The sequence below is a fragment of the Lynx rufus genome, unplaced genomic scaffold (assembly GCF_022079265.1).
Source record: "Lynx rufus isolate CCGP_SWC_20201006 ecotype Redwood Valley unplaced genomic scaffold, mLynRuf1.p SCAF_15, whole genome shotgun sequence".
Taxonomy (NCBI): domain Eukaryota; kingdom Metazoa; phylum Chordata; class Mammalia; order Carnivora; family Felidae; genus Lynx; species Lynx rufus.
Genome location: NW_025814829.1, coordinates 48,850,005 through 48,877,855, shown reverse-complemented (window position 1 = coordinate 48,877,855; position 27,851 = coordinate 48,850,005). Strand labels below are relative to the sequence as shown.

At 37.5% G+C, this 27,851-nt stretch overlaps 1 protein-coding gene across 4 annotated transcripts in view; it reads left to right on the top strand.

The window, feature by feature from the left end:
• The window catches only part of SUCO (SUN domain containing ossification factor), a 94,194-nt gene extending 77,906 nt beyond the window's left edge, over positions 1-16,288 (top strand). For all 4 annotated transcript variants that reach the window (XM_047076996.1, XM_047076994.1, XM_047076995.1 and 1 more), the window contains 2 exons: positions 13,022-13,077; positions 14,248-16,288. In XM_047076996.1, coding sequence (XP_046932952.1) covers positions 13,022-13,077; positions 14,248-14,691 — 500 coding nt within the window. In that variant the 3' untranslated portion in view covers positions 14,692-16,288. The remainder of the gene's footprint in view (positions 1-13,021; positions 13,078-14,247) is intronic.
• Positions 16,289-27,851: the final 11,563 nt, after the last annotated feature.

The window sequence follows — 27,851 nt, the reverse complement described above, 5'->3', positions numbered from 1 at the left end:
ACCAGCAGTGCAAAAGCGTTCCTCTTTCTCCGCATCCTCACCAACATATGTTGTTGCCTAAATTGTTCATTTTAGCCATTCTGACAGGGGGGAGGTGGTATTTCATTGTGGTTTTGATTTGTATTTCCCTGATGATGAGTGCTGTTGAACATGTTTTCATGTGTCTGTTAGCCAAAGCTTGATGAATTTTCATAAACCAAATGAACACACCTGTATGACAATACCCAGATTAAGATGGAGAACTTAGGGTGCCGGATGAATTTTATTACTTTATGTACCTCATGGAAATATATTAATCATAAAGTATTTGTTTTTCTGTGACTGGTTTTTTTCACTGAACATCATGTCCTCTGGGTTCATCCACGTACATGCGACCAAATTTCCTTTCTTTCTAAAACTCAGTAATATTCTGTTTTCAGATACACCACAATTTGTTTATTTCATCTGTTGATAGGCATTTAGATTGTTTCCAGCTCTTGGCTATTGTGAATATTGCTGATATGAACATGAGTCTGCAAATATCTCTTTAAGACCTTGCTTTCAGTTCTTCTGTATGTATACTCAGACATTGGATTGCTATATCATCTGGTAGTTTTATTTTTTTTATTTTTTATTAAAAATATTTATTTTAATGCTTATTTTTAAGAGAGGAAAACAGAGAGCACAAGTAGGGGAGGGGCAGAGAGAGATGGAGACACAGAATCGGAAGCATACTCCAGGCTCGGAGCTGTCAGCACAGAGCCTGACGCGGGGCTCGAACTCACAACCGTGAGATCGTGACTTGAGCTGAAGTCAGACACTTAATCGACTGAGCCATCCAGGTGCCCTGATAGTTTTATTTTTTGAGGAAACTTTCCACTGTTTTCTATAGTGGCTGCCTATTATACAATCCCTCTAGCAGTATACGAGGGTTACAATTTTCTCCACATCCTCACCAACACTTGTTTTTGTTTGTTTGTTTGTTTTTGTTTTTTGGATAGTAGTCATCCTAATGGGTGTGGTGAATTCTCATTGTGGTTTTGATTTGCATTTCTCAGATAGAAATGTTGAGCGTCTTTTCATGTGCTTGGTGGACATTTGTAAATCATCTTTGGAGAAATATCCTTTGCCCAGTTAAAAAACTTTTTTATTTGATATTTTTCTTTTTTAACTTTATTTAAATCCAAGTTAGTTAACATATAGTGTAATCATGGTTTCAGAAATAGAATTTAGTGATTCATCACTTATGTGTAACACCCAGTGCTTATCCCAGCAAGTGCCCTCCTTAATGCCCATCCCCCATTTAGCCCATCCCACCTCCCCTCCAGCAAGCCTCAGTTTGTTCTCTGTATTTAAGAGTCTAGGGGCACCTGTGTGGCTCAGTCGGTTAAGCGGCCGATTTCGTCTCAGGTCATGATCTCACAGTTCATGGGTTCAGTCCCTGTGTTGGGCTCTGGGCTGACAGCTCAGAGTCTGGAGCCTGCTTCAGATTCTGTGTCTCCCTCTCTCTGCCCCACCCCAGCTTGCTCTCTCTCTCTCTCAAAAATAAACTTTAAGAAAAAAAAAGAGTCTCTTATGGTTTGCCTCCCTCTCTGTTTTTATTTTTCCTTCTATTTGGATTTTTTGTTAATTTCTTTATATATTCTGGATATTAATCCCTTATGAGATACATGATTTGCAAATGTATTTTCCCATTCCTTGGATCATTTTTTCACTCTCGATTTTGTTCTTTGATGGACAAATGTTTTTAAGTTTGACGAGGTCTCATTTGTCTGTTTCTGCTTTTGTTGCCTATACTTTAGATGTCATATCCAAGAAATCATTTCCAAGTCTCGTGTCATGAAGTTTCCCCTATGTTTTCTTATAGGAAGTTTATAATTTTACACCTTAGATCTTTAATCCATTTTGAGTTAACTTTTATATATTGTGTAAGGTAAGGTCCAACTTCATTCTTTTGCATGTCAGTATCCAGTTTTCCCAGTACCATTTGTTGAAGAAACTGTTTTTTCCCCCATTGACTGGTCTTGTTACTTTTGTTGAAGATTATTTGACCATATGTGTAAGAGTTTATTTCTGCGTTCTTTATTCCATTGGTCTACTTATCTCTCTTAGTGCCACACCGTTTTGACTGTAGCTTTGTAACACATTTTGAAATCAGGGGTGTGAGCCCTCAAACTCCATTCATCTTTTTCAAAATGGCTTTTTCTATCTGAGGTTCCTTGAGATTCAATATAAATTTTAGGATGTATTTTTCTATTTCAACAACAAAAAATATTGTTGGGACTTTGGTGGGGATTAGGCTGAATCTGTAGATTATTTTGGTAGTATGGACATTGTTTAGTATGGACAGTATTAAGTGTTCCAGTCATGAACGTGAGATGTCTTCTCATTTGTTTGTATCTTCCTTAATTTCTTCCATCAATATTTTGTACTTTTCTTACACATTCTTAGGCTTATTCCTAAGTAGTTTATTCTTTTTGATACTTTTATCAATGGAATTGTTTTCTTAATTTCCTTTTTGGATTGTTCATCATTAAAGTATAGAAATACAGCTGATTTTTGTGTTGATTTTGTATCCTGCAACTTTCCTAAATCCATTTATTAATTCTAATGTTTGTTTTTTTTTATTCTTTATTTTGAGGGAGGGAGGGAGAGAGAGAAAAAACACAAGTGGGGGAGGGGCAGAGAGAAGGAGATTCATATACATGATTGCATCCCATTTCAATATTGTATAGTATTTCAGTAACTGACCAGTTCACAGTGTATTTATCCATTCTACTGCTACTTACAGTTGGGGCTATTATAGGTAATGCTGCTGTAAACATTCCTTTGTATACTGGAACATAGTTGTATGAGTTTCTCTAGGAATATTACTTATATTTAACACTGCTGGGTTGTAGGTCATGTTTATCTGCAAATGAACAGATAATGGTAGACTTTTCCAAAGTGGTCATAACAGAGTATGCTTCTACTAGTGCCTTGAGAATTTCCATTATTCTACATTCTTGCCAACAAACACCGGATTCTCAGGTTGTAAAGTGTTCGTTAATCTTATCACAGTTATAATTTGCATTTGCCTGATTACTAATGAAGTTGAACAACTTTACTTATGCCTTTTAGTCATTTGACTTTCGTGGACAACTGTAAGTTTTTTGCCTGTTCTTCTGTTAGATTGTTTATCTCTTTTGTACTGGTTTATAATTTTTAAGATTGTAATCATACTCATTGGTTGGTTAAATATGTTGCAGATATTTTATTTCACTTTGAGATTTGTCTTGTAATTGGAGTCTTTTAAATAAGAGAAGCTCCTCTTGATTTCAATGTAATCAAATATATGGGTTTTTCCCCCCATTCCTCAAAAAATGGTGGTTAGTGCTTTTTATCTCCTGTTAAACAGAATTTTTTTCTCCAGGTTTATGGATGATACTGTTATAATTTTCTTTTAAATGTTTACTTCAGTTTTTATTTTTAGTTCTTTAATCTACTTAGAATTGATTTTTTTGTATGTGACCTTCGGTAGGAATTCCAACGTAAAATTTTATATAAATATATTCATTTATTTTGGGTTTCTTGGCCATTATTGACTGTTTATGTTTTCATATAAATTCAGAATTATCTATTAAATGTTTCATCACAAACAAAATTTAATTGAGATTACAGTAACTGAATATCAGTTTGGGAAGGATATAAGCATTATCTCTGTTTACTCTAAAAAGGTCAAACTTTTGGGAGCTTTATTCCTAGAGTATTTTTTGATGCTGGTAAATGGTATCGTGTGTGTGTGTGTGTGTGTGTGTGTGTGTGTGTATTGCTGGTATGTAGAAATACAATAGATTTTGGTATTATTGAGATTAGCTGTGTGCTTATTCATTTTCCCTGGATCTGTCCATTTCTGATAGATAGGTATTAAAGCCTCTACCTATATCCTCTTGCAGTATTAACCTCTTTATCATTATGAAATGCTGCTCTTTATCCCTGATAATTACCTTTTTCTGAAATCTGCTCGGTCTGAAATTAATATTCCTAACTCTGCTTTTTTTTTATTTGTGTTAGCATGGTATATCTTTCTTTATCCCTATACTTTTAATCTATACCTTTATATTTAAAATGGGTTTCTTGTGAAAATAATCCCATTTACAATTGCACCAAAAATAATAAAATACATAAGAATAAACTGAACCAAGGAGCTAAAAGACCTGTACTCTGAAAACTATAAAACACTGATGAAAGAAATTGAAGATGGCACAAACAAATGGAAAGATATTCCATGCTCATGGGTTGGAAGAACCAATATTGTAAAAATGTCCATACTACCCAAAGCAATCTATAGATTTAATGCAATCCCTATCAAAATACCAACAACAATTTTCACAGAACTGGAACAAATAATACTAACATTTGTATGGAACCACAAGGATCTGAAATAGCTAAAGCAATCTTGAAAAAGAGGAACAAAGCTGGAAGCATCACAATCCCAGATTTCAAGATATACCGCAAAGCCATAGTAATCAAAACAGTATAGTTATGGCACAAAAATAGACACATATGTCAATGGAACAGAGTAGAGAGCCCAGAAATAAATCCATGCCTATATGGTCAGTTAATATATGACAAAGGAGGCAAGAATATACCATGGGGAAAAGACAGTCTTTTCAACAAATGGTGCTAGGAAAACCAGACAACTACATGCAGAAGAATGGAGGTGGACTACTTTCTTACACCATCCACAAAAATAAACTGAAAATAGAGTAAAGTTCTAAAATGTGAGATCTGAAACCATAAAACTCTTAAAAAAAATATTTTAAAAAGAACATAGGCAGTAATTTCTTTGACATTGGCCGTAGAAACATTTTTCTAGATAGATAGTCTAGATAGGCAAGGGAAACAAAAGCAAAGTTAAAGTATTGGGACTACATCAAAATAAAGAGCTATTGTACAGCAAAGAAAACCATGAACAAAGTGATAAGGCAACCTACTGAATGTGAGAAGATATTTCCAAGTGATCATTAATTTGCAAAATATATAAAGATTTTATACAACTCAACATCATGAAACCCAAATAATGCAATTAAAATTGGGCAGAGAACTTGAGTAGACATTTTCGCATAGAAGACCTACAGGTAGCCAACAAACACATGAAAAGATGTTCAACATCACTAATCATCAGAGAAACGCAAATCAAAACCATAATGAGATAACTGCTTCATACCTGTCAGAATGGCTAAAATCAAAAGCACAAGAAACAACAAGTGTTGGCAAGGATATGGAGAAAAAGGAACCCTCATGCACTGTTGGTGGGAATGCAAACTGGTGTAACCACTGTGGAAACAGTATGAAGGTTCCTCAAAAAATTAAAAACAGAATTACCATATGATCCAGTAATTCCACTACTGGATATTTACTCAAAGAAAATGAAAACACTAATTTGAAAAGATATATGCATCCTTATGTTTATTGCAGCATTATTTACAATTGCCAAGATATGGAAAAAAACCTGTGTCTGTCCATAGATGAATGAATAAAGATGTGGAGTATATATATACATGGAATGTTACTCAGCTGTAAGAAAGCATGAGATCTTGCCATTTGCAACAACCTGAATGGACCTGAAGAGTATGATGCTAAGTGAAATAAATCAGACAGAGAAAGACAAATGCCTATGATTTTACTCATGTGGAATTTAAGAAACAGAGAAAGAAAAAAGAGACTCTTAAATATACAGAACAAACTGGTGGTTGTCAGATGGAAGATGGGTATGGGGGATGAGTATAATAGGTAAAGAGGATAAAGAGTATACCTGATGAACACAGAGTAATGTATTCAATTGTTGAATCATTATACTGTACACCTGAAACTTATATAACACTGTATATAAATGTTTTAAAAAATTAAACCAGGTTCTTGAAAACAACATATAGTTGCATCTTGTGTTTTGATCAGCTCTTACATTCTTTGTCTTTAAATTGGTGTATTTAGACTGTTGATGTTTAAAGTGATTGTTGATATAGTTGGATTAATATTTACCATGTTTATTATTTGTTGTCCTTATTCTTTGTTCCAATTTTGTCTTTCTGAATTTTTAAAAAATGTTTATTTTTGAGAGAGAGAGATAGCATGAGCAGGGGAGGAGCAAAGAGAGAGAGATAGACAGAATCCGAAGCAGGCTCCAGGCTTTGAGCTGTCAGCACAGAGCCCAGTGTGGGGCTCGAACTCACAAACCGTGAGACCATGACCTGAGCCGAAGTCGGGCGCTTAAACTGAGCCACCCAGGCGCCCCCCCACCAATTTTGTCTTTCGTACTTTCTCTGCCTTTTGTGCTTTTAATTCAGCATTGTACATATTTTCTCGGTTCTATTACTTTTCCTAGTGGTTGCCCTAGAGTTTGCAATATACATTTACAACTAATTCAAGTCTACTTTCAAATAACACTATACCACTTCATGGGTAGTACAACTATTTTATAATAACAAAATGTTTTTTTTCTCTTTTTCTTTTTTTGTCAAAATATTTGTAATTTCTCCCATCCATCCCTTGCTGTCATTCACTTCACTTCCATGGAAGCATATATATATATACATAAGCATATTCAAATACATTTTTGCTATTACTGTTTTGAACAAACTGTTATCTGTTAGATCAATTAAGATTAAGAAAAAGGTTGATTTTACCTTTAATTATTCCTTCTTTGAAGCTCTTCCTTTCTTTATGTAGATATCAGTTTCTGACCTATATTGTTCTCTAACTTTCTGAAGAACTAATTTTAACATTTTTTTGCAAGGCAGGTTTATTGCAACAAATTCCCTCAATTTTTTGCTTGTCTGAGAAAGCATTCCTCCCTCACTTGTGAAGGATAATTTCATAGGATATAGAATTCTAGATTGGTTTGTTTTTTCTCTCAATACTTTAAGTATTTCGTTCACTCTCTTGCATGATTTCTGAGGAAAAGTCAGATGTAACTTGTCTTTGCTCTTCTAGTGAGGTGTGTTTTTCTTCTGACTTTTCAGGAGTTTTTCTGTATCTTTGATTTTTTTGAAGTTTGTATGTGATATGTCTAGGTGTAGTGTTTCGGCATTTTTTCTGCCTTGTGTTTTCTGAGCTTCCTAGATCTGGGTTTTGGTGTCTGGCATTAATTTGGGGGAAATTCTCATTCTTTATTACTTCAGATCTTTCTTTTCCTTTCTCTTATTCTTGTCCTTCTGGTATGCTCATTACACACATGTTACACATTTTGTAGTTGTCCTGCACTTTTTGGATATTCAATTCTAGGTTTTTTTTTTCTTTTTTTTCTTTGCTTTTTGTATTTGTGTGTGTGATTTCTTTTTCCAGGATTTTATTTAAATTCAAGTTAGTTAATATACAGTGTAGTGTTGGTTTCAGGAGTAGAATTCAGTGATTCATCACTTACATGTGACATCCAGTGCTCATCCCAGCAAGTGGCCTCCTTAATGCCCATCATCCATTTAGCCCATCCCCCCACCCAACACCCCTCCAGTAACCCTTAGTTTGTTCTGTGTATTTAAGAGTCTTTTATGGTTTGCCTCCCTCTCTGTTTTTATCTTATTTTTCCTTCTCTTCCCCTGTGTTCATCTGTCATGTATCTTAAATTCCACATAGGAGCAAAGTCATATGGCATTTGCCTTTCTCTGACTAATTTTGCTTAGCATAATACACTCTAGTTCCATCCATATTGTTGCAAATGGCAAGATTTCATTCTTTTTTGATCGCCAAGTATTATTCCATTGTATGTATACACCACATGTTCTTTATCCATTCATCAGTTGGTGGACATTTGGGCTCTTAACACACTTTGGTTATTGTCAGTAGTGCTGCTATAAACGTTTGGGTGCATGTGTTCCTTTGAAATAGCACACTTGTATCCTTTGGATAAGTACCTAGTAGTGCAATTGCTGGGTCGTAGGGTGGTTTTATTTTTAATTTTTTGAGGACCCTCCATGCTGTTTTCCAGAGCCGCACCAGTTTGCATTCCCAGCAGCAGTGCAAAAGAAATCCTCTTTCTCCGCATCCTCGCCAACATCTGTTGTTGCCTGAGTTATTAATTTTGTTTATTTATTTTTAAAATGCCGTGTAATTATTTGTTGAAAGGTGGGGTATAACATAGTGGTGAGGTGTGGTGGTAAAGGAAGCATTCTGTAGTCCTATGATTAGGCCTCAGGCTTTTGGTGAGCTCTTGTTCCTGACTGTAAACTTCACCAGTGCTTCTCAGCCTTCCCCTTTCCCTTAGGCAGGTTAGACTCCAATAAAACACCAGTAGGTGCGACTCTACTGAAATAGATCTCCTAAAGTCAGACCTTGTTAAGAAAAACAGATGGGGTGCCTGGATGGCTCAGTCGGTTAAGTGTCCGACTTTGGCTCAGGTCATGATCTCGCAGTTCATGAGTTCCGGCCCTATGTTGGGCTGTGTGCTGACAGCTCGGAGCCTGGAGCCTACTTCAGGTTCTGTGTCTCCTTCTCTGACCCACTCGTGTTCTGTTTGGCTCGCTTTCAAAAATAAATAAACATTAAAAAATTTAAAACCTCACAAAACTGTGGGGGCTCCCCTCTTGGAGTCCCCCTTGGACTTTCTTTTTTTTGTAATTTTTTTTTTAATCTTTATTTTTGAGAGAGAGAGAGAGAGAGAGTACAAGCAGGGGAGGAACAGAGAGAGAGGGAGACACAGAATACGAAGCAGGCGCCAGGCTCCAAGCTGACATCAGAGAGCCTGATGTGGGCTCGAACTCACAGACTGAGAGATCATGACCTGAGCCAAAGTCAGAAGCTTGGCCAATTGAGTCACCCAGGTGCCATCCCCCCTGGGACTTCTTAACTTACAGATATATCCACACTGAACATCCAGCAATTTATCAATTGTAGTTCAGGTTTTCCTACCCGGGCACTGTTCCCACAGAGGTTTCTGCCCAGGCAATTTGTGATTGTATCTGCCTATCTCCAGGTTTTGTGACAGCAGTTTTCCTTGTGACCTCACTTCTCTGAAGTATCTAAGAAGAGTTATTTTTCAGTTTGTTCAGTCTTATACTTGTTGTTATGACAGAGTGGCAACTTCTGTGAATACAGGCACACCTTTTGAGACTAAAGAGAATTTTGTTTCTTCCTTTCCAATCCGTGTAGTTTTTATTTGCTTTGTTTCCCTAACTGCAGTGGCAGTTTTTTAAATGTTGAATAGAAGTGGTTGGTAGGCACCTTTGTCTTGTTCCCATTCTTAAAGGGAAAACTCTTAGTGTTAAGGATTATGTGTGTCATAGGTGTTTTGTAGATACCTATTATCTAAGGAAGTTCCTCTCCTGTTTTTTTTTTTAAAGTTTATTTTTGAGAGAGAGAGAGAGCGCGAGCACAAGTTGGGGAGGGGCAGAGAGAGAGGCAGAGAGAGAATCCCAAACAGGCTCTGCTGTCAGCGTAGAGTCTGATGTGGGGCTCAATCCCACGAAACTCTGAGACCATGACCTGAGCTGATACCAAGCGGCAGAGGCTTAATGAACTGAGGCACCCAGGCACCTCCCTCTCTCTTCTTAGTTTGCTGATAGTTCCTCTCCGACATGAATCTCTGTTTAATTTTACCAGATACTTTTTCAGCTTCTTTTAAGATGATCGTTTCTAATCTCTTATTAAAATTATACTAATTGATTTTCTGGAGTCATACTCTTATTACATTCTTAATAAATACAAGTTGGCATGATATGTTATTTACATGTGTGTTTTTTGTGTCTATATTGTTAATTTCATGTAATTCTGTTTGATACTACTTAGGAATTTTGCTGTCTATTGTTCATGAATAAGATTAGTGTATAATTTTTTATTTCTCAGATTGTTGGGTTTTGTTGTGTATAAAGCTTATATTATAAAACCAGATGGCCAGTGCTCTCTTATTTTCTCAGGAAGAGTTTAAAATTATAATTATTTCTTTTTTGAATTATTAGTCACATAGGTCCAGTCCAGAATCTTCTTTGTAAAAGGCTTTTAATTCAGGTTATAGGAACCTGATTTTTTTTGTCAATTTAAATTAAAAATTTCCATGAACTTTTCCATTTCGTCTAAATGTTAAAATTTATTAGCATAAAGTTATTCATGTATCTTTTATCTAGTGACTGTTTTTATTATTCCTCCCTTTCCTTGAAACTTTTTGTTAGAGAAGAAGGACATTCTTTTTTGCTATCAGTAGAATAGAAGTTGTGCATTATTTTTAACATTTTCTGGTACCTTAGAATTTACAAGTACTCATCGAAGTCTGCAGTTAACCCGTTCTTTCACCTTTTCTTGAATAATAAAAAGATCTTTTATCCCCAGCTTGATATATATGTTACTGTTTTGTGTATTTATTTATTTATTTATTTATTTATTTATTTATTTATTTTAATTTTTTTTTTTCAACGTTTATTTATTTTTGGGACAGAGAGAGACAGAGCATGAACGGGGGAGGGGCAGAGAGAGAGGGAGACACAGAATCAGAAACAGGCTCCAGGCTCCGAGCCATCAGCCCAGAGCCTGACGCGGGGCTCGAACTCACGGACCGCGAGATCGTGACCTGGCTGAAGTCGGACGCTTAACCGACTGCGCCACCCAGGCGCCCCTGTTTTGTGTATTTAAATTCTGTTTGTTTTGCTTGGTATACAATTATTATTTTTTACACTAGCGTTCATTTACATTTATCCACAGATATACTGATTTCTTAGTTCTTCAGTTCTTTGAATCTCTCATTTAGTATCTTTTTATCAATAGTGGGAAAATTGTTGTTATTGTTGTTTTTTGAGAGAGAGTATGCTCCTGTGCTTGTGTGCGAGTTGGCGGCGGGGGCGGGGGGCAGTGGGGAGAGAGAATCTTAAGCAGGCTCCATGCCCAGCACGGAGCCCAACAAAGGGCTCAATCTCACCACTGTGAGGTCATGACCTGAGCTGAAATTGAGTTAGACGCTTAACCAGCTGAGCCACCCAGACACCCCAATACTGGAAAATTCTTAACCACTTCCCCCCAAAATATTACCTCTACTTCATTCTCTTTTAGAGTCTCCATTTAATTAAATCCTTCTCAGTTTATCCCCCTTGTCTCCTAAACTCTGTTCTTTTTGCCATTCTGTGCTATATTTGGATGATTTCTTCTGATCTCTTTTCCAGGCCACACATTCTTCAGCTATCTGTAGTCTGCTGTTAAATTCTTCCATTAAGGTTTTAATTTCAGTTATTACATTTTCCATTTCTAGGAATTCTTTTAGTATTTTTTTAAACATCTAGGTCCCTTTTGTGTTTCCTGCAGATATTTTCAAGCTTGTTTTTTATTTAAACATAGTAAGTATAACTGCCTTTGTGGTCTGTGTTTGATAATTCTAATATCTTAAATCTTTGTGAGTCTGTTCATTAATTGTCTCTGCAGCCTCTTGCTCAGGTGCTTAGTGTCTTTCTGTGCTTTGTGTTGGTCCTTCTCTTTGAAAAATTATTTGTAGGGATAATTTGAGAGCTAAAAGGTAGGTCTTTATTCCAGAGAGAATTTGTGTTTGCTTTACATTCACAATACTTTATGCCATGAGGTTACTTGGACCACCAGGTGGTCCCTGCATCGCATGGGTTAATTCTTTCTCTGAGGGTATATAGGTCTTTAGAGTCCCAGCTTACTGTGAGGAGAGTCAGGGTATCTTACTAGACTGTTACTTTGGGTGGGTCCTAAGGTTTGATTTCTGATTCATTACCTTGATACCATTAGACCTGAAGTTCACATACTCTTGCATTGGCAAATGCCGTCAGGACAGAAGTGACTTTTGTGTTCCACTTGACTATCGGGATTCCTATTTTTCATTCACATTTGGAATGGAGATTACCTACTTGATCTTGGCTGCTCTTCAGAGCTTTTAGTGTTTTTTGTTTTTTAAAATCCATATTTTAGCTGCATTGAGCAGAGAAGGTGATCTGAGTAACAGTTAACAACCATTTCTAGAAGTAGGTGTCATTTTTTTAAAAAAATTGACTTGAGTAAGATTAGTAATCTGATAGAAATGACTAAAGAGGAATGTCTTTATACTTTTGGTATATTTTTATGAATTTGATATAGTTTATATATTTTGATACTTTTATGTATTTGATGACTTTGTCAATAGATTTCTAAGACATAATGTAAAAAAACTGTAATTGGTTGAATCATGTCATTAGTTAATTTGCAGTATATGAAGTTTTATAGTGAATTTTGCAACTTCTAAACTTCTGGCTCTGTCAGACCATACATTGTTTACTTTTAACGGGTTGAATGAGTCTGAAATCTCATTTATCTTGTCAGTCAAATGTCTTGTCAAGATGTGTATCTTGTCAGTGTCAGAATGGTATACAGCTGTCTTGAATGTGCTTAATGAAATCTTAGAAACCTAAAATGAATATTTCTAATTTACTCACCTTGCCAGAAGTATTTATTCATTATTGTTTATGATTATATTCATTATTATAATTATAATTATGTATTCACTATTGCTTATAATTTATATTGCATGCTTAAGCTATTTTTAGATTTTGGAGTTTATAGTTTCAGTCACAGTAAAATACAATTAGAAAAAGTGTCTTAAATCTGTTTTTTGTGTGTATGCTCTTTTAACTGGCTTTCATACCTGGTCACAACTGCTTGTTGTACATGATTAACCCACATTTGTGACACAGTGTAGTTTAGTCTTTTAGGGAAATACTCAAATGATCTGTACGTTTGTTATTAGCTTACCTGGTGATGTTATACTTCTCATCAGGTAAGAGGTTAGGGCTGGGCCCAAGGAAGGATCCTTACTGTGTTGGCTGATAGCTAGCTGTCTGTCAGTTAGAAACTTAGGGAAGTTATTTGAAGGTGACCAGTCAAGCCCAAAATAAGAATGGTACCATCTCCCACCTTGTTACTTTTCACTAATTTAAAATGCATAAATATATGCTTAATCTGGTATAATTATAAATTCATTGGATCTGTTAGGAAAATAATCACTAAAGGATAATATGTAATATTTTATAGTGTTTATCATGCATAATCTACTTTACATTTTAAATCTTTTTTTAAAAATTTTTTCTTATAGTAGACCCAAATGATTTGTACATCGTAGAACCCCTCAAGTTCTCTCCAGAAAAAAAGGTAATATTTTGATCCTTTTTAAGTATATTGTATTACTTGGTACTAGACGAGGAAATAGCTTGAAAGGTTTGATATAACTGGTCCTTAAATTCTACTGTTTATTTTCAATTATAGTAATAACACAAATAAATGTTACAAAGGTCAGCAAACTATGACTCACAAGCTGTATCTGGCCTGTGGCCTGTTTTGTATGGGCCTGGAGCCATCTTTAAAGGGTTGTAAAATAAAAAAAGAATATGTAAGAGAGACAGTATGTGAAATACAAAGCCTAAAATACTTACTGCCTGGCCCTTTACAGAAAAGGTTTGCTTTTCTGTGAAGCAAGTTTATGTGAGAAAGCAAGTTATGTGAGAAAACTGAAACTCGGAGATTTTGTCTTCTTGGAATGATCCATTAAATGAGTAGCAAAACTCAAAATAATACTATGATTTTTTCCGTTTTGCCTCTCAAAGTAAGTTGTACTCTTTTTGATTAGAGGTGATGGTCTCTAGGTGAAAGAACTTGGACTTGAGAGACAAATAAACCCAGGATTCAATCCCAACCTGGCCACTTGTTGTGTTGTAACTTGAGCAGAGAACCAAACCTGTGGACCTTGGTTTTCTCATTTAGTAACCAGGGATAAAGTACCCCCTTCTCAGGGTTGGTAAGGAAGATACACCTGAAAGCAACTTGTGTGGTACCTGGTGCTTAGTAGGTACACAGCTGTTAGTTATCACCCCCTAAGTCTATTGTCAGAGGTGGCAGCTAAGAGGGTTTTTTTTTTTAATGTTGTGTTTAGTTTTTGAGAGAGCCTGCGCAAGTGTGTGCTAGTGGGGGAGGGGCAGAGAAAGAGGGGGACAGAAAATCTGAAGCATGACAGGGTGACAGCAGCGAGCCCAGTGCAGAGCTTGAGCTCACAAAGCGTGAGCTCATGACCTGAACCGAAGTCGGACGCTCAACTGACTAAGCCACTCCGGCACCCCAAAAGAGTTTTGACTGAGTGTATTTACAAAATGAGAAGGTAATGGTGGTATCTATGCAGAACATAACAGGACGTCACTCTGTTCATAATGCTGTTTCACTTTTCACTGGGAGCTGGCACTTTCCTCCATTAGTTCAGCTCTCCAGGTGTTTTGAGAGGTTAACTATTGGAAGTCTAATAACTACCCTTTTTAAAAATTTGTGTTCTAGAAAAAACGCTGCAAGTACAAAACTGAAAAAATTGAAACCATAAAGCCGGCAGACCCACTGCACCCGGTAGCCAATGGAGACCTAAGAGGAAGGAAGCCCTTTATGAACCAGAGAGACTTTTCTAATATGGGCGAAGTTTATCACTCTTCTTATAAGGGCCCCCCATCTGAAGGAAGCTCAGAAACGTCATCACAGTCTGAAGAGTCTTATTTTTGTGGCATTTCAGCTTGCACAAGTCTGTGCAATGGACAGTCCCAAAAGACAAAAACTGAGAAGAGGGCTTTAAAACGAAGGCGATCTAAAGTCCAAGACCAAGGAAAACTGATAAAAACTCTAATACAGACTAAGTCAGGATCATTGCCGAGCCTGCATGACATAATCAAAGGAAACAAAGAGATCACCGTGGGAACATTTGGTGTCACAGCAGTCTCGGGACATATCTAAAATGAAGAGAACTTTTCATACTGGAGACTTTTTTTTGTTGTTCTTTGAAGAACAGTCTGTGGTATTTGAAGGGTTTGGGGGAGGGAGAAAATATTAATGGGAAAAGTATTCAGAAATTATGGTTTCTGCCTTTTTAAAACAGTAGGTGGGATTGTGTCAATCTTGGTTAATGAGCTGCAGTTTTACAAGGCTGATCACTTCCTACAGGGACAATGGTAGACATTTTATAAAGATGTTTTTTCACAGATTAATTACTGGGACAAACATAATTTGGAAGCCCAGTTCCTTTGGGTGGGATAGGAATGAAAGCCTAAACCTCTTCCTTTAGCTTTGTTCCTATTTCTTGCACCTTCCCATATTTATGTGCCTTTCGTCTATTTATAACGCCACTGGAAGAGGAGGGAGAACTTTTTCTGTCGTTTGATTTCTTTTATAACTTTGTTAGTTTTTTGAAGCTGCAAACACTACAAGGCTTTAAGGTGATCTGTGCCTGAAGTTCAGTAATGTGGGTCAGACAGTGTAAAGTTCCTACAGACTTGCCGACTAGACTTCTGTTTAGCAAACTCACTGGAAACAAAAAAATTGCTGGAATTTTTAAGTCTTACTCTTTTCGGTAAATGGCGATACTGGTATTTTCATTTAACTTATTCACACTAGTTTTTCTCTAGTTACTAAATGAGAAAAAAGCCTACAAGATCTTTTCTTGCAAGTGACTGGTATTTGCAAATAAATTTTTTATAAATTCACCTTTTAGACACATTTAACCATTTGTAAAGGATTTCTTTAGCTACATTACATTTTAAACATTCACAATGAGCACTAATCCTCCAGACTTTCTGGTCAGTGTTTCCTGTTACTGCAGATGGAACATTTGAAGGTTTGTCAAATGAGCCCAGGTCTCATGTGATATAATCACTGCCTATGTCCATATACCCGGAACCAGTTAGTGAGTTTGTCAAACCTTGTCTAATTGGTCAAGTCTAAAGGAATTATTATTCCTTGATGTTTGCTTTGTATTGGCTACAGATGTGCAGAGGTATACATGTGCGATGTCAATGTGTCTGTCTTCATTTTGTCTTTTTTTTTTCTTTAAAAATAATTGGCAGCGACTGTATTTGAAGAAAATGATTTCTTAGTGTGTGTTTGTACAGTAATGAGTGAAAGTGGAAAGTTTCTTTTTGAAAGGGAGCGAATTGACCATTTTGTGTTATAAGATTTAAGTTATAACTTATTGAGCACTTTTAGTAATAACTGTTTTTAAATCTGTCTAATACCTTTCTGGGGGTATTGTTTGTAATGTGACCTATTTAAAGCCTTTTTTGTTTGTTTAAGTTGCTGCTTTTAGGTTAACAGTATGTTTTAGATGATTTAAATTTTTTTCCAGTCTGTACAATTAGCCATTCAGAGCAAGAGGGCCTGATTGTATAGAAACTCACTGAAAAGAGGTCCAGAGGGGAGCGGAGCGAGGGCGGGAAGTTCCACATCCGTGTCAGCACCCAGTGTTGTGGAAAGATGACTTTCAATATGTAACTACAGAGCTGTAGTGCCATTAGAAACTGTGAATTTCCAAATAAATCCGAACACTTGTCTTTATTAATTACTGGCTCTTCTGTTCTTTGAAGGCGAACTTAGAAATGTATTCACCCTGAACACAGATTGAAGTTTTGCCGCTTTGAAAACTAAATACAGCAACATCCCATTACATAATTGATCACATTTAAGGCAACTCTAAACTGACTGAACTTACACATAAACATTTTGTTCCCTGTACAATCAAAATTTCACCATTTGAAACACAAAAAGGACAGTTTTGATCTTTATTCAGGGGAATACATGTCTGTGTTTTCCTCTTATCAGGTGCCATCTTGAGGACGATTAATTTTTCATTGTTTCCACATTTTACAATTTGGGGTTTATTTTTCCTCTCTGAGGTTAGGCCCATATGAGGAGAAAAAAAAGTTCTTGCCATTTGTAGATTTGCACCTGGTAAGAAGCAGTGTATACATAATAAGCTGTCAGAGGTCCTTGAGAGTCAACCTCATTCTATTTTATTTCTTGTAACATTAGGCATTAAAACAGCATACAATGAAAGGAAACTGGGGAATTTTAAGAGCAAAGATGCCAAGTAAAGCGGTTCCTTTAACTGGATTTTTAAAAACACTGTGTTACACATACATACAATTTGAGGAATTAGTTTTTTGTAAGTCTTGTATGGGAAAACAGCGGTTCTCTACTCTCTGCCACTACACCCACCCACCCCCCCCCCCCCGCCCCACCACTGCCTTTCCCCACCAAGGATTGTTTGCTTTGCAACAGCATCCTTTTCAGCTCTTGTCTTATTTTACCACTTAATGGTTTTCCAGTTTAAGAGGTGTTCTCAGTTTGAATATATAAGCTTACATACATGAATATGAAGTAGATCTATTTGTTAACCTACTTGGACAAACCTGCGTAAGATTGCAGTATATGAAGTAACATGTCAATTTAGAAATACTGCTTTTCTAAAATCTGTATTTTCATAGGGGGTGCCTGAGTGGCTCAGTCAAGTGTCCAATTCTGGATCTCAGAGTCTTGAGTTCAAGCCTTCCATTGGGCTCCACGCTGGGTATGGAGCCTACTTAAAAAGGAATGAATGAATGAATCTGCATTTCATAGAACAAATTTATTAAAAAACCTCATGTTTTTCCCCAGCTTTTTAATTTGAAAATTTTAAAATCCACAGAAAAGTTGAATATCCATTCACCTTTACCCAGATCCAGCAGTTAACATTTTTAGTTTGTTTTTTCTGTGCGTGTGTCTGTGTGTGTGTCTATTTGCATACACAGCCATGCACAAAACATTATTTTGGGTGAACCATTTGAAAGTCGGGACACTATGACCCTTCACCCCTAAATGCTTAAGCATGTGTTTCCTAAGAATAAGGACATTCAGCTATGTAGCCACAATACTAGTATCATGCCTAAGAAAGTTAATAATTCCAGAATCTAATACACAGTCTGTAGTCAGATTTTTCCAGTTGTCTTCTGTGGACACTTTTGTTTTTTTGGTCCAAGGTCCAGTCAAGTTCATTTGGTTGTATTGTCTGTTTAGGTTTTTTTTTTTTTTTTAATTAAAGTTTATTTTATTTTTGAGAGACAAAGAGCACAAGCAGGGGAAGGGCAGAGACAGAGGGTGTGAGAGAGAGAATCCCAAGCAGGCTGTGCACTGCCAGGGCAGAGCCCAACACGGGGCTCAAACCCACAAACCGTGAGATCATGACCTGAGCCTTAAAGTCAAGAGTTGGACACTTAACTGACTGAGCCACCCAAGTGCCCCTATTTAGGTTCTTTTAAGTCAATACAGATGGCTTTATGACTTTGCATGTCTTCCTTGTGCTTATTTTCTCTGAATCATTCCAGTTTTAGTGTATGGGCTACCAAAGTGGGCACTAAGAGCTTTTCAAGTGATGTGTTCATACTGTTACTAAATTTTATCCCAACCCACAAGTATCCGTTTGTATAACATTAAGACATTAAAAAATATCTTACGGGAACATGTATTCATGACCGCTGCATCATACCCCACTTAATAGGTTACTTTCAAAATTAATCTTCAGAATATTTGTTTCCAACAGAGTTCATCACTTGCAACTGTAAAGTCATACACCCTAGACTACCAACTGAGGGTTACATTTTTTAATAAAGCATGTATTAAAACCCACCAAATGCCAATTGTTAACATGAAGTAGATAAATCTGAGCAAACATAAGCATTTGTGATTTTTATTATTCTCCCCTTTTTAAAATGTTTTTTATAATTTTATTTTTTTAATTTACATCCACATTAGTTAGCATATGATTTCAATAGTAGATTCCTTAATGCCCCTTACCCATTTAGCCCATCCCCCCTCCCACAACCCCTCCAGCAACCCTCTGTTCTCCATATTTAAGAGTCTCTTACGTTTCATCCCCCTCCATATTTATATTATTTTTGTTTCCCTTCCCTTATGTTCATCTGTTTTGTCTCTTAAAGTCCTCATATGAGTGAAGTCATATGATTTTTGTCTTTCTCTAATTTCACTTACCATAATACCCTCCAGTTCCATCCACGTAGTTATAAATGGCAAGATTTCATAATTTTTGATTGCCGAGTAATACTCCATTGTGTGTGTGTGTATATATATATATATATATATATATATACAATATACACACCACATCTTCTTTATCCATTCATCCATCGATGGACATTTGGGCTCTTTCCATACTTTAGCTATTGTTGATAGTGCTGCTATAAACATGGGGGTGCACGTGTCCCTTCGAAATAGCACACCTGTATCCCGTGGATAAATACCTAGTAGTGCAATTGCTGGGTTGTAGTTCTATTTTTAATGTTTTGAGGAACCTCCATACTGTTTTCCAGAGTGGCTGCATCAGTGTGCATTCCCACCAGCAATGCAAAGGAGATCCTCTTTCTCCGCATCCTTGCCGACATCTGTTTGTTGGCTGAGTTGTTAATGTTAGACATTCTGACAGGGGTGAGGTGCTATCTCATTGTGGTTTTGATTTGTATTTCCCTGATGATGAGTGATGTTGAGCATTTTTTCATGTGTCGGCCATCTGGATGTCTTCTTTGGAGAAGTGTCTATTCGTGTCTTTTGCCCATTTCTTCCCTGTATTATTTGTTTTTTTGGGTGTTGAGTTTGATAAGTTCTTTATAGATTTTGGATACTAACCCTCTATCTGATATGTCGTTTGCAAATATCTTCTCCCATTCTGTCAGTTGCCTTTTAGTTTTGCTGATTGTTTCCTTCACTGTGCAGAAGCTTTTTATTTTGATGAGGTCCCAATAGTTCATTTTTGCTTTTGTTTCCCTTGCCTCTGGAGACATGTTGAGTAAGAAGTCGCCGCGGCCAAGATCAAGGAGGTTTTTTCCTGCTTTCTCCTCGAGAATTTTGATGGCTTTCTGTCTTACATTTAGGTCTTTCATCTATTTTTAGTTTATTTTTGTGTAGGGTGTAAGAAAGTGGTCCAGGTTCATTTTTCTGCATGTCACTGTCCAGTTTTCCCAGCACGACTTGCCGAAGAGACTGTCTTTATTCCATTGGATATTCTTTCCTGCTTTGTCAAAGATTAGTTGGCCATACTTTTGTGGGTCCATTTCTGGGTTCTCTATTCTGTTCCATTGATCTGAGTGTCTGTTCTTGTGTCAGTACCATACTGTCTTGATGATTACAGCTTTGTAATACAGCTTGAAGTCTGGGATTGTGATGCCTCCTGCTTTGGTTTTCTTTTTCAAGATCGCTTTGGCTATTCGGGGTCTTTTCTGGTTCCATACAATTTTTAGGATTGTTTATTCTAGCTCTGTGAAGAATGCTGGTGTTACTTTGATAGGGATTGCATTGAATATGTGGATTTCTTTGGGTAGTATTGATTTTTTTTTTTATTTTTGGGACAGAGAGAGACAGAGCATGAACGGGGGAGGGGCAGAGAGAGAGGGAGGCACAGAGTCGGAAACAGGCTCCAGGCTCCGAGCCATCAGCCCAGAGCCTGATGCGGGGCTCGAACTCCCGGACCGCGAGATCGTGACCTGGCTGAAGTCGGACGCTTAACCGACTGCGCCACCCAGGCGCCCCATGGTAGTATTGATTTTTTAACAATATTTGTTCTTCCTATCCAGCAGCATGAAATCTTTTTCCATTTTTTTTTGTCTTCTTCAATTTCTTCATAAGATTTCTACAATTTTCAGTGCATAGATTTTTTCACCTCTTTGGTTAGATTTATTCCTAGGCATTTTATGGTTTTTGGTGCAATTGTAAATGGGATCGATTCCTTGATTTCTCTTCCTGTTGCTTCATTGTTGGTGTATAGGAATGCAACCAATTTCTGTGCATTGGTTTTATATCCTGCAACTTTGCTGAATTCATGAATCAGTTCTAGGAGTTTTTTGGTAGAATCTTTTGGGTTTTCCATATAGAGTATCATGTCATCTGCAAAGAGTGAAAGTTTGACCTCTTCCTGGCCAATTTGGATGTCTTTTATTTGTGTTATCTGATTGCAGAGACTAAGACTTCCAATACTGTGTTGAATAACAGTGGTGATAGTGGGCATCACTGTCTTGTTCCTGACCTTAGGGGGAAAGCTCTCAATTTTTCCCCATTGAGGATGATACTAGCATTGGGTCATTCATATATGGCTTTTATGATCTTGAGGTATGATCCTTCTATCCCTACTTTCTTGAGGGTTTTTATCAAGAAAGGATGCTGTATTTTGTCAAATTCTTTTTCTGCATCTATTGAGAGATCATATGGTTCTTGTCCTTTTTTTTTTTTTTTTGATGTGATGAATCACATTGATTGTTTTGCGGATATCGAACCAGCCCAGCATCCCAGGTATAAATCCCACTTGGTCATGGTGAATATTTTTTTTAATGTATTGTTGGATCTGGTTGGCTAATATCTTCTTGAGGATTTTTGCATCCATGTTCATCAAGGAAATTGGTCTATAATTCTCCTTTTTAGTGGGGTCTCTGGTTTTGGAATCAAGGTAATGCTGGCTTCATAAAAAGAGTATGGAAGTTTTCCTTCCACTTCTATTTTTTGGAACAGCTTCAAAAGAATAGGTGTTAACTCTTCCTTAAATGTTTGGTAGAATTCCCCTGGAAAGCCATCTGGCCCTGGACTCCTGTGTTTTGGAAGATTTTTGATTACTAATTTGGTTTCTTTCATTTATATGTATATATATATATATATATATATATATATATATATATATATATATAATTTATTGTCAAACTCGTTTCCATATAACATCCAGTGCTCATTCCAACAGGTGCCCTCCTCAATGCCCATCACCCACTTTCCCCTCTCCCCCAGCCCCCATTAACCCTCAGTTTGTTCTCAGTATTTGTCTCTTATGATTTGCTTTCCTCCCTCTCTGTAACTTTTTCCCCCCTTCTCCTTCCCCCTGGTCTTGTGTTAAGTTTCTCAAGATCCACATATGCGTGAAAACATATGGTATCTGTCTTTCTCTGCCTGACTTATTTCACTTAGCATAATACTCTCCACTTCCACCTACGTTTCTACAAATGGCCAGATTTCATTCTTTCTCATTGCCAAGTAGTATTCCATTGTATATATAAACGACATCTTCTTTATCCATTCATCAGTTGATGGACATTTAGGCTCTTTCCATAATTTGGCTATTGTTGAAAGTGCTGCTATAAACATTGGGGTACAATGCCCCTATGCATCAGCCCTCCTGTATCCCTTGGGTAAATTCTTAGCAGTGCTATCGCTGGGTCATAGGGTAGATCTATTTTTAATTTTCTGAGGAAACTCCACACTGTTTTCCAGAGTGGCTGCACCAGTTTTCATTCCCAACAGTGCAAGAGGGTTCCCGTTTCTCCACATCCACTCCAGCATCTATAGTCTCCTGATTCAGTTTCTTTACTGGTTATAGGTCTGTTCAAATTTTCTTTCTTCCTGGTTAAGTTTTGATAGTTTGTATGTTTCTAGGAATTTGTCCATTTCTTCCAGATTGCCCATTTTATTGGCATATACTTGCTCATAATATTCTCTTATTATTGTTTTTATTTCTGCTGTGTTGGTTGTGATCTCTCCTCTTTCATTCTTGATTTTATTCATTTGGGTCCTTTCCTTTGTCTTTTTGATCAAACTGGCTAGTGGTTTATCAATTTTGTTAATTCTTTCAAAGAACAAGCTTCTGGTTTCATTGATTTGTTCTACTGTTTTTTTGGTTTCAATAGCATTAATTTCTGCTCTAATCTTTATTATTTCCGGTCTCCTGCTGGCTTTGGATTTTATTTGCTGTTCTTTTTCCAGCTCTTTAAGGCATAAGATTAGGTTCTGTATAGGAAATCTTTCTTCCTTCTTTAGGAAGGCCTGAATTGCTATATACTTTCCTCTTATGACTGCCTTCCTGCGTCCCAGAGGTTTGGGGTTGTGGTGTTATCATTTTCATTGGCTTCCATGAACTTTTTAATTTCCTCTTTAACTTCTTGGTTAGCCCATTCATTCCTTAGTAGGATGTTCTTTTAGTCTCCCAAGTATTTGTTACCTTTCCAAATTTTTTCTTGTGGTTGATTTCAAGTTTCATAGCATTGTGGTCTGAAAATATGCACGGCATGATCTCGATCTTTTTGTTCTTGTTGAGGGCTGATTTGTGTCCCAGTATGTGGTCTATTCTGGAGAACGTTCCATGTGCACTGGAGAAGAATGTATATTCCACTGCTTTAGGATGAAATGTTCTGAATATATCTGTTAAGTCCCTCTGGTCCAGTGTGTCATTCAAAGCCATTGTTTCCTTGTTAATTTTTTGATTAGATGATCTGTCCATTGCTGTGAGTGGGGTGTTGAAGTCCCCTACTATTGTGGTATTACTGTCAATGAGTTTCTTTATGTTTGTGATAGATTTATATTTTTGGGTGTTCCACATTTGGCTCATAGATGTTTACATTTGTTAGGTCTTCTTGGTGGGTAGACGCCTTAATTATGATATAAAGCCCTTCTTCATCTCTTGATACAGTCTTTATTTTAAAGTCCAGATTGTCTGATATAAGTATGGCTACTCCAGCTTTCTTTTGTTGACCATTAGCATGATAGATGGTTCTCCATCCCCTTACTTTCAATCTGAAGGTGTCTTTAGCTCTAAAGTGGGTCTCTTGTAAACAGCATGTAGATGGGTCTTGTTTCTTATCCATTCTGTTACTCTATGTCTTTTGATTGGAGCATTGAGTCCATTGACATTTAGAGTGAGTACTGAAAGATATGAATTTATTGCCATTATGTTGCTTGTAGAGTTGGAGTTTCTGGTGGTGTTCTCCAGTCCTTTCTAATCTTTGTTGCTTTTGGTCTTTATTTGTTTGTTTTTTCTCATCTTTTCTCCCCTCAGAGAGTCCCCCTTAAAATTTTTTGCAGGGCTGGTTTAGTGGTCACAAACTCCTTTAATTTTTGTCTGGGAAACTTTTTATCTCTCCTTCTATTTTGAATGAGAGCCTTGCTGGATAAAGAATTCTTGGCTGCATATTTTTCTGATTCAGCACATTGAATACATCCTGCCACTCCTCTCTGGCCTGCCAAGTTTCTGTGGATAGGTCTGCTGCAAACCTGATCTGTCTTCCCTTGTAGGTTAGGGACTTTTTTTCCCTTTCTGCTTTCATGATTCTCTCCTTGCCTGAGTATTTTGTGAATTTGACTATGAGATGCCTTGTTGATGGTCGGTTTTTGTTGAATCTAATGGGAGTCCTCTGTGCTTCCTGGATTTTGATGTCTGTGTCCTTCCCCAGGTTAGGAAAGTTTTTCTATGATTTGCTCACATAACCCTTCTACCCCTATGTCTCTATCTTCCTCTTCTGGGACCCCTATGATTCTAATGTTGTTCCTTTTTAATGAGTTATTGATTTCTCTAATTCTTAAATTGTGCTCTTTCACCTTAACTTCCCTCTTTTTTTCTGCCTCATTATTCTCCATAAGTTTGTTCTCTATATCTCTGATTCTCTGTTCTGCCTCATCCATCCTTGCCACTGTGACATCCATTCGAGATTGCAGCTCAGTTATAGCATTTTTTATTTCATCCTGACTAGCTTTTACTTCTTTTATCTCTGCAGAAAGGGATTCTATTTTCAACTCCAGCTAGTATTCTTATTATTGTGATTCTAAATTCTGGCTCTTTCTTGGTTAATTCCCTGGCTGTCGTTTCTTCCTGCTCTTTCTTTTGGGATGAATTCCTTCATTTGGTCATTTTGAAGGGAGAAAAGGAATTAATGAGGTAAAAAAATTAAAATTGAAAAAATATTAAAATTAAAAAATTAAAAACAAGCACACACACACACACACACACACACACACACAAAGTCTAATAAATGTTGTTAGATCCTAGGTGTGTTTTGGTCTGGGTGTTGAAAGGGGCTTGATTAGAGAAAAAAGGGGAAAGAAAAAAAAGGAAAGAAATCATTTGAAAATTTGACACTAAAGTAGACTAAAATGAAATGATGGAAGTAAAATAGAATTTGAAAAAAATTTACACAAAAGTAGAAAATATAGTAGAAAAAAAATTAAAGAAAAATAGTTTTAATAAAAATTGAAAATAAAAATGAATTTTTTCTCTTTCTGTATTCAAGAAAATGAAAAGAAATGAAAAAGAAAAAAAAAAGAAAAAGAAAGAAAGAAAATTGAATAGATGGTCCAGCAAACAGATTGAAATATGACTGAAATTACTTGGTTTTCCCCTAGAAGTCAAACTATGAAGCCTTTTATAGTCCATAAACTAAGCAGGTGGAGACTTGTGTTCCTGAAGAGCGAGGTTGGCCCAGTTGGGTGGGGCTTAGTGTAATGGCTCTGTACTCCACTAGATGGTGCTGCTAGCCTACTGGGGCGGATTGTTGTGGCGCTCGTAGGTGCGTGTGCGCACACATGGGAGTGGTGAAAATGGTGTCACCCAGCTACCCAGTCTCTAGTATCTGAACTCTGTTCTCCCTCATTAGCAATTGTGCACCCATCCTTTGTCTTCAGCTTCCTTCCACTCCCCGCTTTTACACAGTCCATGACCAAGCCCTAGGTAGAACCTTCCTCCTGAGTTTTGTCTCAGATGAGGCTGTGCTTCTCGACCCCTTACTTCTGAGGGACTGTGGCTTTGACCCTTTCTGCCCCTCTGTGGAAGGTCCCACTGAGCAATGGCCGGGTGCTGGCTGCACCCAGGAACATTTGTGGGACTGTGCTGCTGCTGACACCCAGAGACTGCGCCTGGGTGCCAGCCCATCCCAGAAAAAGTTTGCACGATTGTGTAGCAGCAGCATTTCAGGGAATATGGAAAATCACATCACACATCTGGCACCAGGCTTCACCCTCAGTGACCTCGTTCCAGCACCAGCAAATGTGGTTTTCTCCTGGGTCCACTGGGGTCTTTGCCTGTGCAGGGGCCACACAGCCTCTACCATGTGTCCTCCCAGCAAGGGAACCGCCTCTCCCTGTGTGGCCTGAAGACTCCTGGACTCCACTCTACTCCTGGGGATTCACCCTTCCCACCAGAGCACCACCGGGTATTGAGCTGCAGAGTTTCAGCCTCTGTGCTCCCCTGTTTATAGTTTTAACGGAATTTAAACCCTCTCCTTTCTCCTTTCTCCCTCTTTAGTTCAGTCCCTGTGGCTGTTTCCACTTTCTCTCCAGCTGCTTTGTGGGGGGGGGGATACTTTTCCTGTATTCTTCCCCCCCATCTCAGCCCTCTCTCCTCATGCAAAAGTGGCTCCCTGCCTTCCACGGCTTCTCTCTCCCCCAGTTCACCTTTCCACACCACATACCTGCTGAGTTCTGTGGTTCAGGTTGTGAAGATTATTGTGTTAATCCTCAGATACGTTTTCTAGGTGTGTAGGATGGTTTAGTGTTGGTCTGGCTGTATTTCATGAACATGAGACACACAAAAAACTCCCATGTTGTTCTGCCATCTTGGCTCCTCCCTATTTCCCCCTTTTTTATTGAAGTATACTTGACACACAATGTTATGTCAGTTTCAGGTATGCAACATGGTGATTGGATAACTCCATGTACTGTGCTCCCCACAAGTGTAGCTGCCATCTGTTACCACACAGCGCTATTACAGCACCGTTGACTACATCCCCTGTGTGGTACTTTTCATCCCTGTGACTACTCATTTCGTAACTGGAAGCCTGTGTCTCCCACTCCCTTCATCCATTTCGCCAATCCCTAACCCCCACTCCTCTGGCAGCCATCAGTTTGTTGTCTTTATTTATCAGTCTTAATTTATAGGTTTCTGCCTATTTGTTGTGGTTTTTAGATTTCATATATAAGTGAAATCATAGTATTTGTTTTTACCTGACTTATTTTACTTAGTGCCATACCCTTTAGGTACCCAACCATGTTGTTGCAAATGGCAAGATCTCACTCTTTTTTTTATAACTAATATTCCATTGTATGTATGTGTATCTATCTGTCTACCTGTCTGCCTGCCTATCTATGTATCTATCATCTATCATCTGTCCCACATCTTCTTTATCCATTCATCTCTATTGATGGACATGTAGGTTGCTTGCATATCTTTGTGTTAATAACATAATAGTTATAGGGGTGCATGGTATCTTTTTGAATGAGCATTTTTTTGTTTTTTGTTTTGGTAAATACTGCATTTGTGGTTTTTAAATGAATAAGGGATAAAAAATAAGTTTTAAACCCAGGATGGCTTAAAAAGTTCCCCAGGTAAGTGAGGCAGTTTAAGAGCAGACTGTCTAGTTTCATATTTGCTCTCCATCTCTCACGATGGCACTGGACAGATCACAATAAGTTGCAGTCTCATTAAGCATCAGAATTCTCACCTGTTAATAGGTATATAGCACTTCCCTGAGAGGATCATTCTGAGGATCAAGTGTGCTAATACATGTAAAACTATCATGTACCCAGTATATACTACATACTCAATGTTAGCTATTAACGTCTGGATGCTCAAAGTTCTATCTCTTCCCTGGTGTCTGAGTATCTACCAGCAGGTCAAGAGAGGAGCTAGCTTATGCTTGGTTAAAATTACCTTCTCCAGCCTCAGTCTACACCACCTAATGGTGTAATGCAGGATCAGCAGGGAACTTTGAGCCTAATGTGCTTGGAGTAATGCCCTCAATGCTTTCATCACAGGGGTCAGTAAGCCACTCCAGACTCTGCAGGACACTTGGAAAGGCCTTGTCACCTGTTTCTACCTCTTGGTATAAAGCCTTGCCACAACTTTCTTCCTCAAAACCATTAAGGCAAATTTCACATGCCCTTGACTCCTGTTAATTTTATCACTGCAAGAAGCCCTATAAAGGTGTCTGGGTGGCTCAGTCGGTTAACTGTGTGACTCTTGATTTTGGCTCAGGTCATGATCTCACGGTTTGTGGGTTCAAGCCTCCTCACTGACAGTGCAGAGCCTGCTTGGGATTCTCTCTCTCCCTCTCTCTCTCTGTGCCCCTCCTCTGCTCATCACACATACTCTCTCTCTCTCAAAATAAATAATAAATAAATCACCTTTGGAAAAAAAATCTCCATATCGCTTTTCACATTCTTCCTTCTGGAATATTCTTCCATATTCCCTCACCCACTCCCAGTCATTTCCACTATGCCCTCTGGAACTCAAAATCAATCAACAATAAAATTTCCTAAATCTTTAACTTGTTTCCACC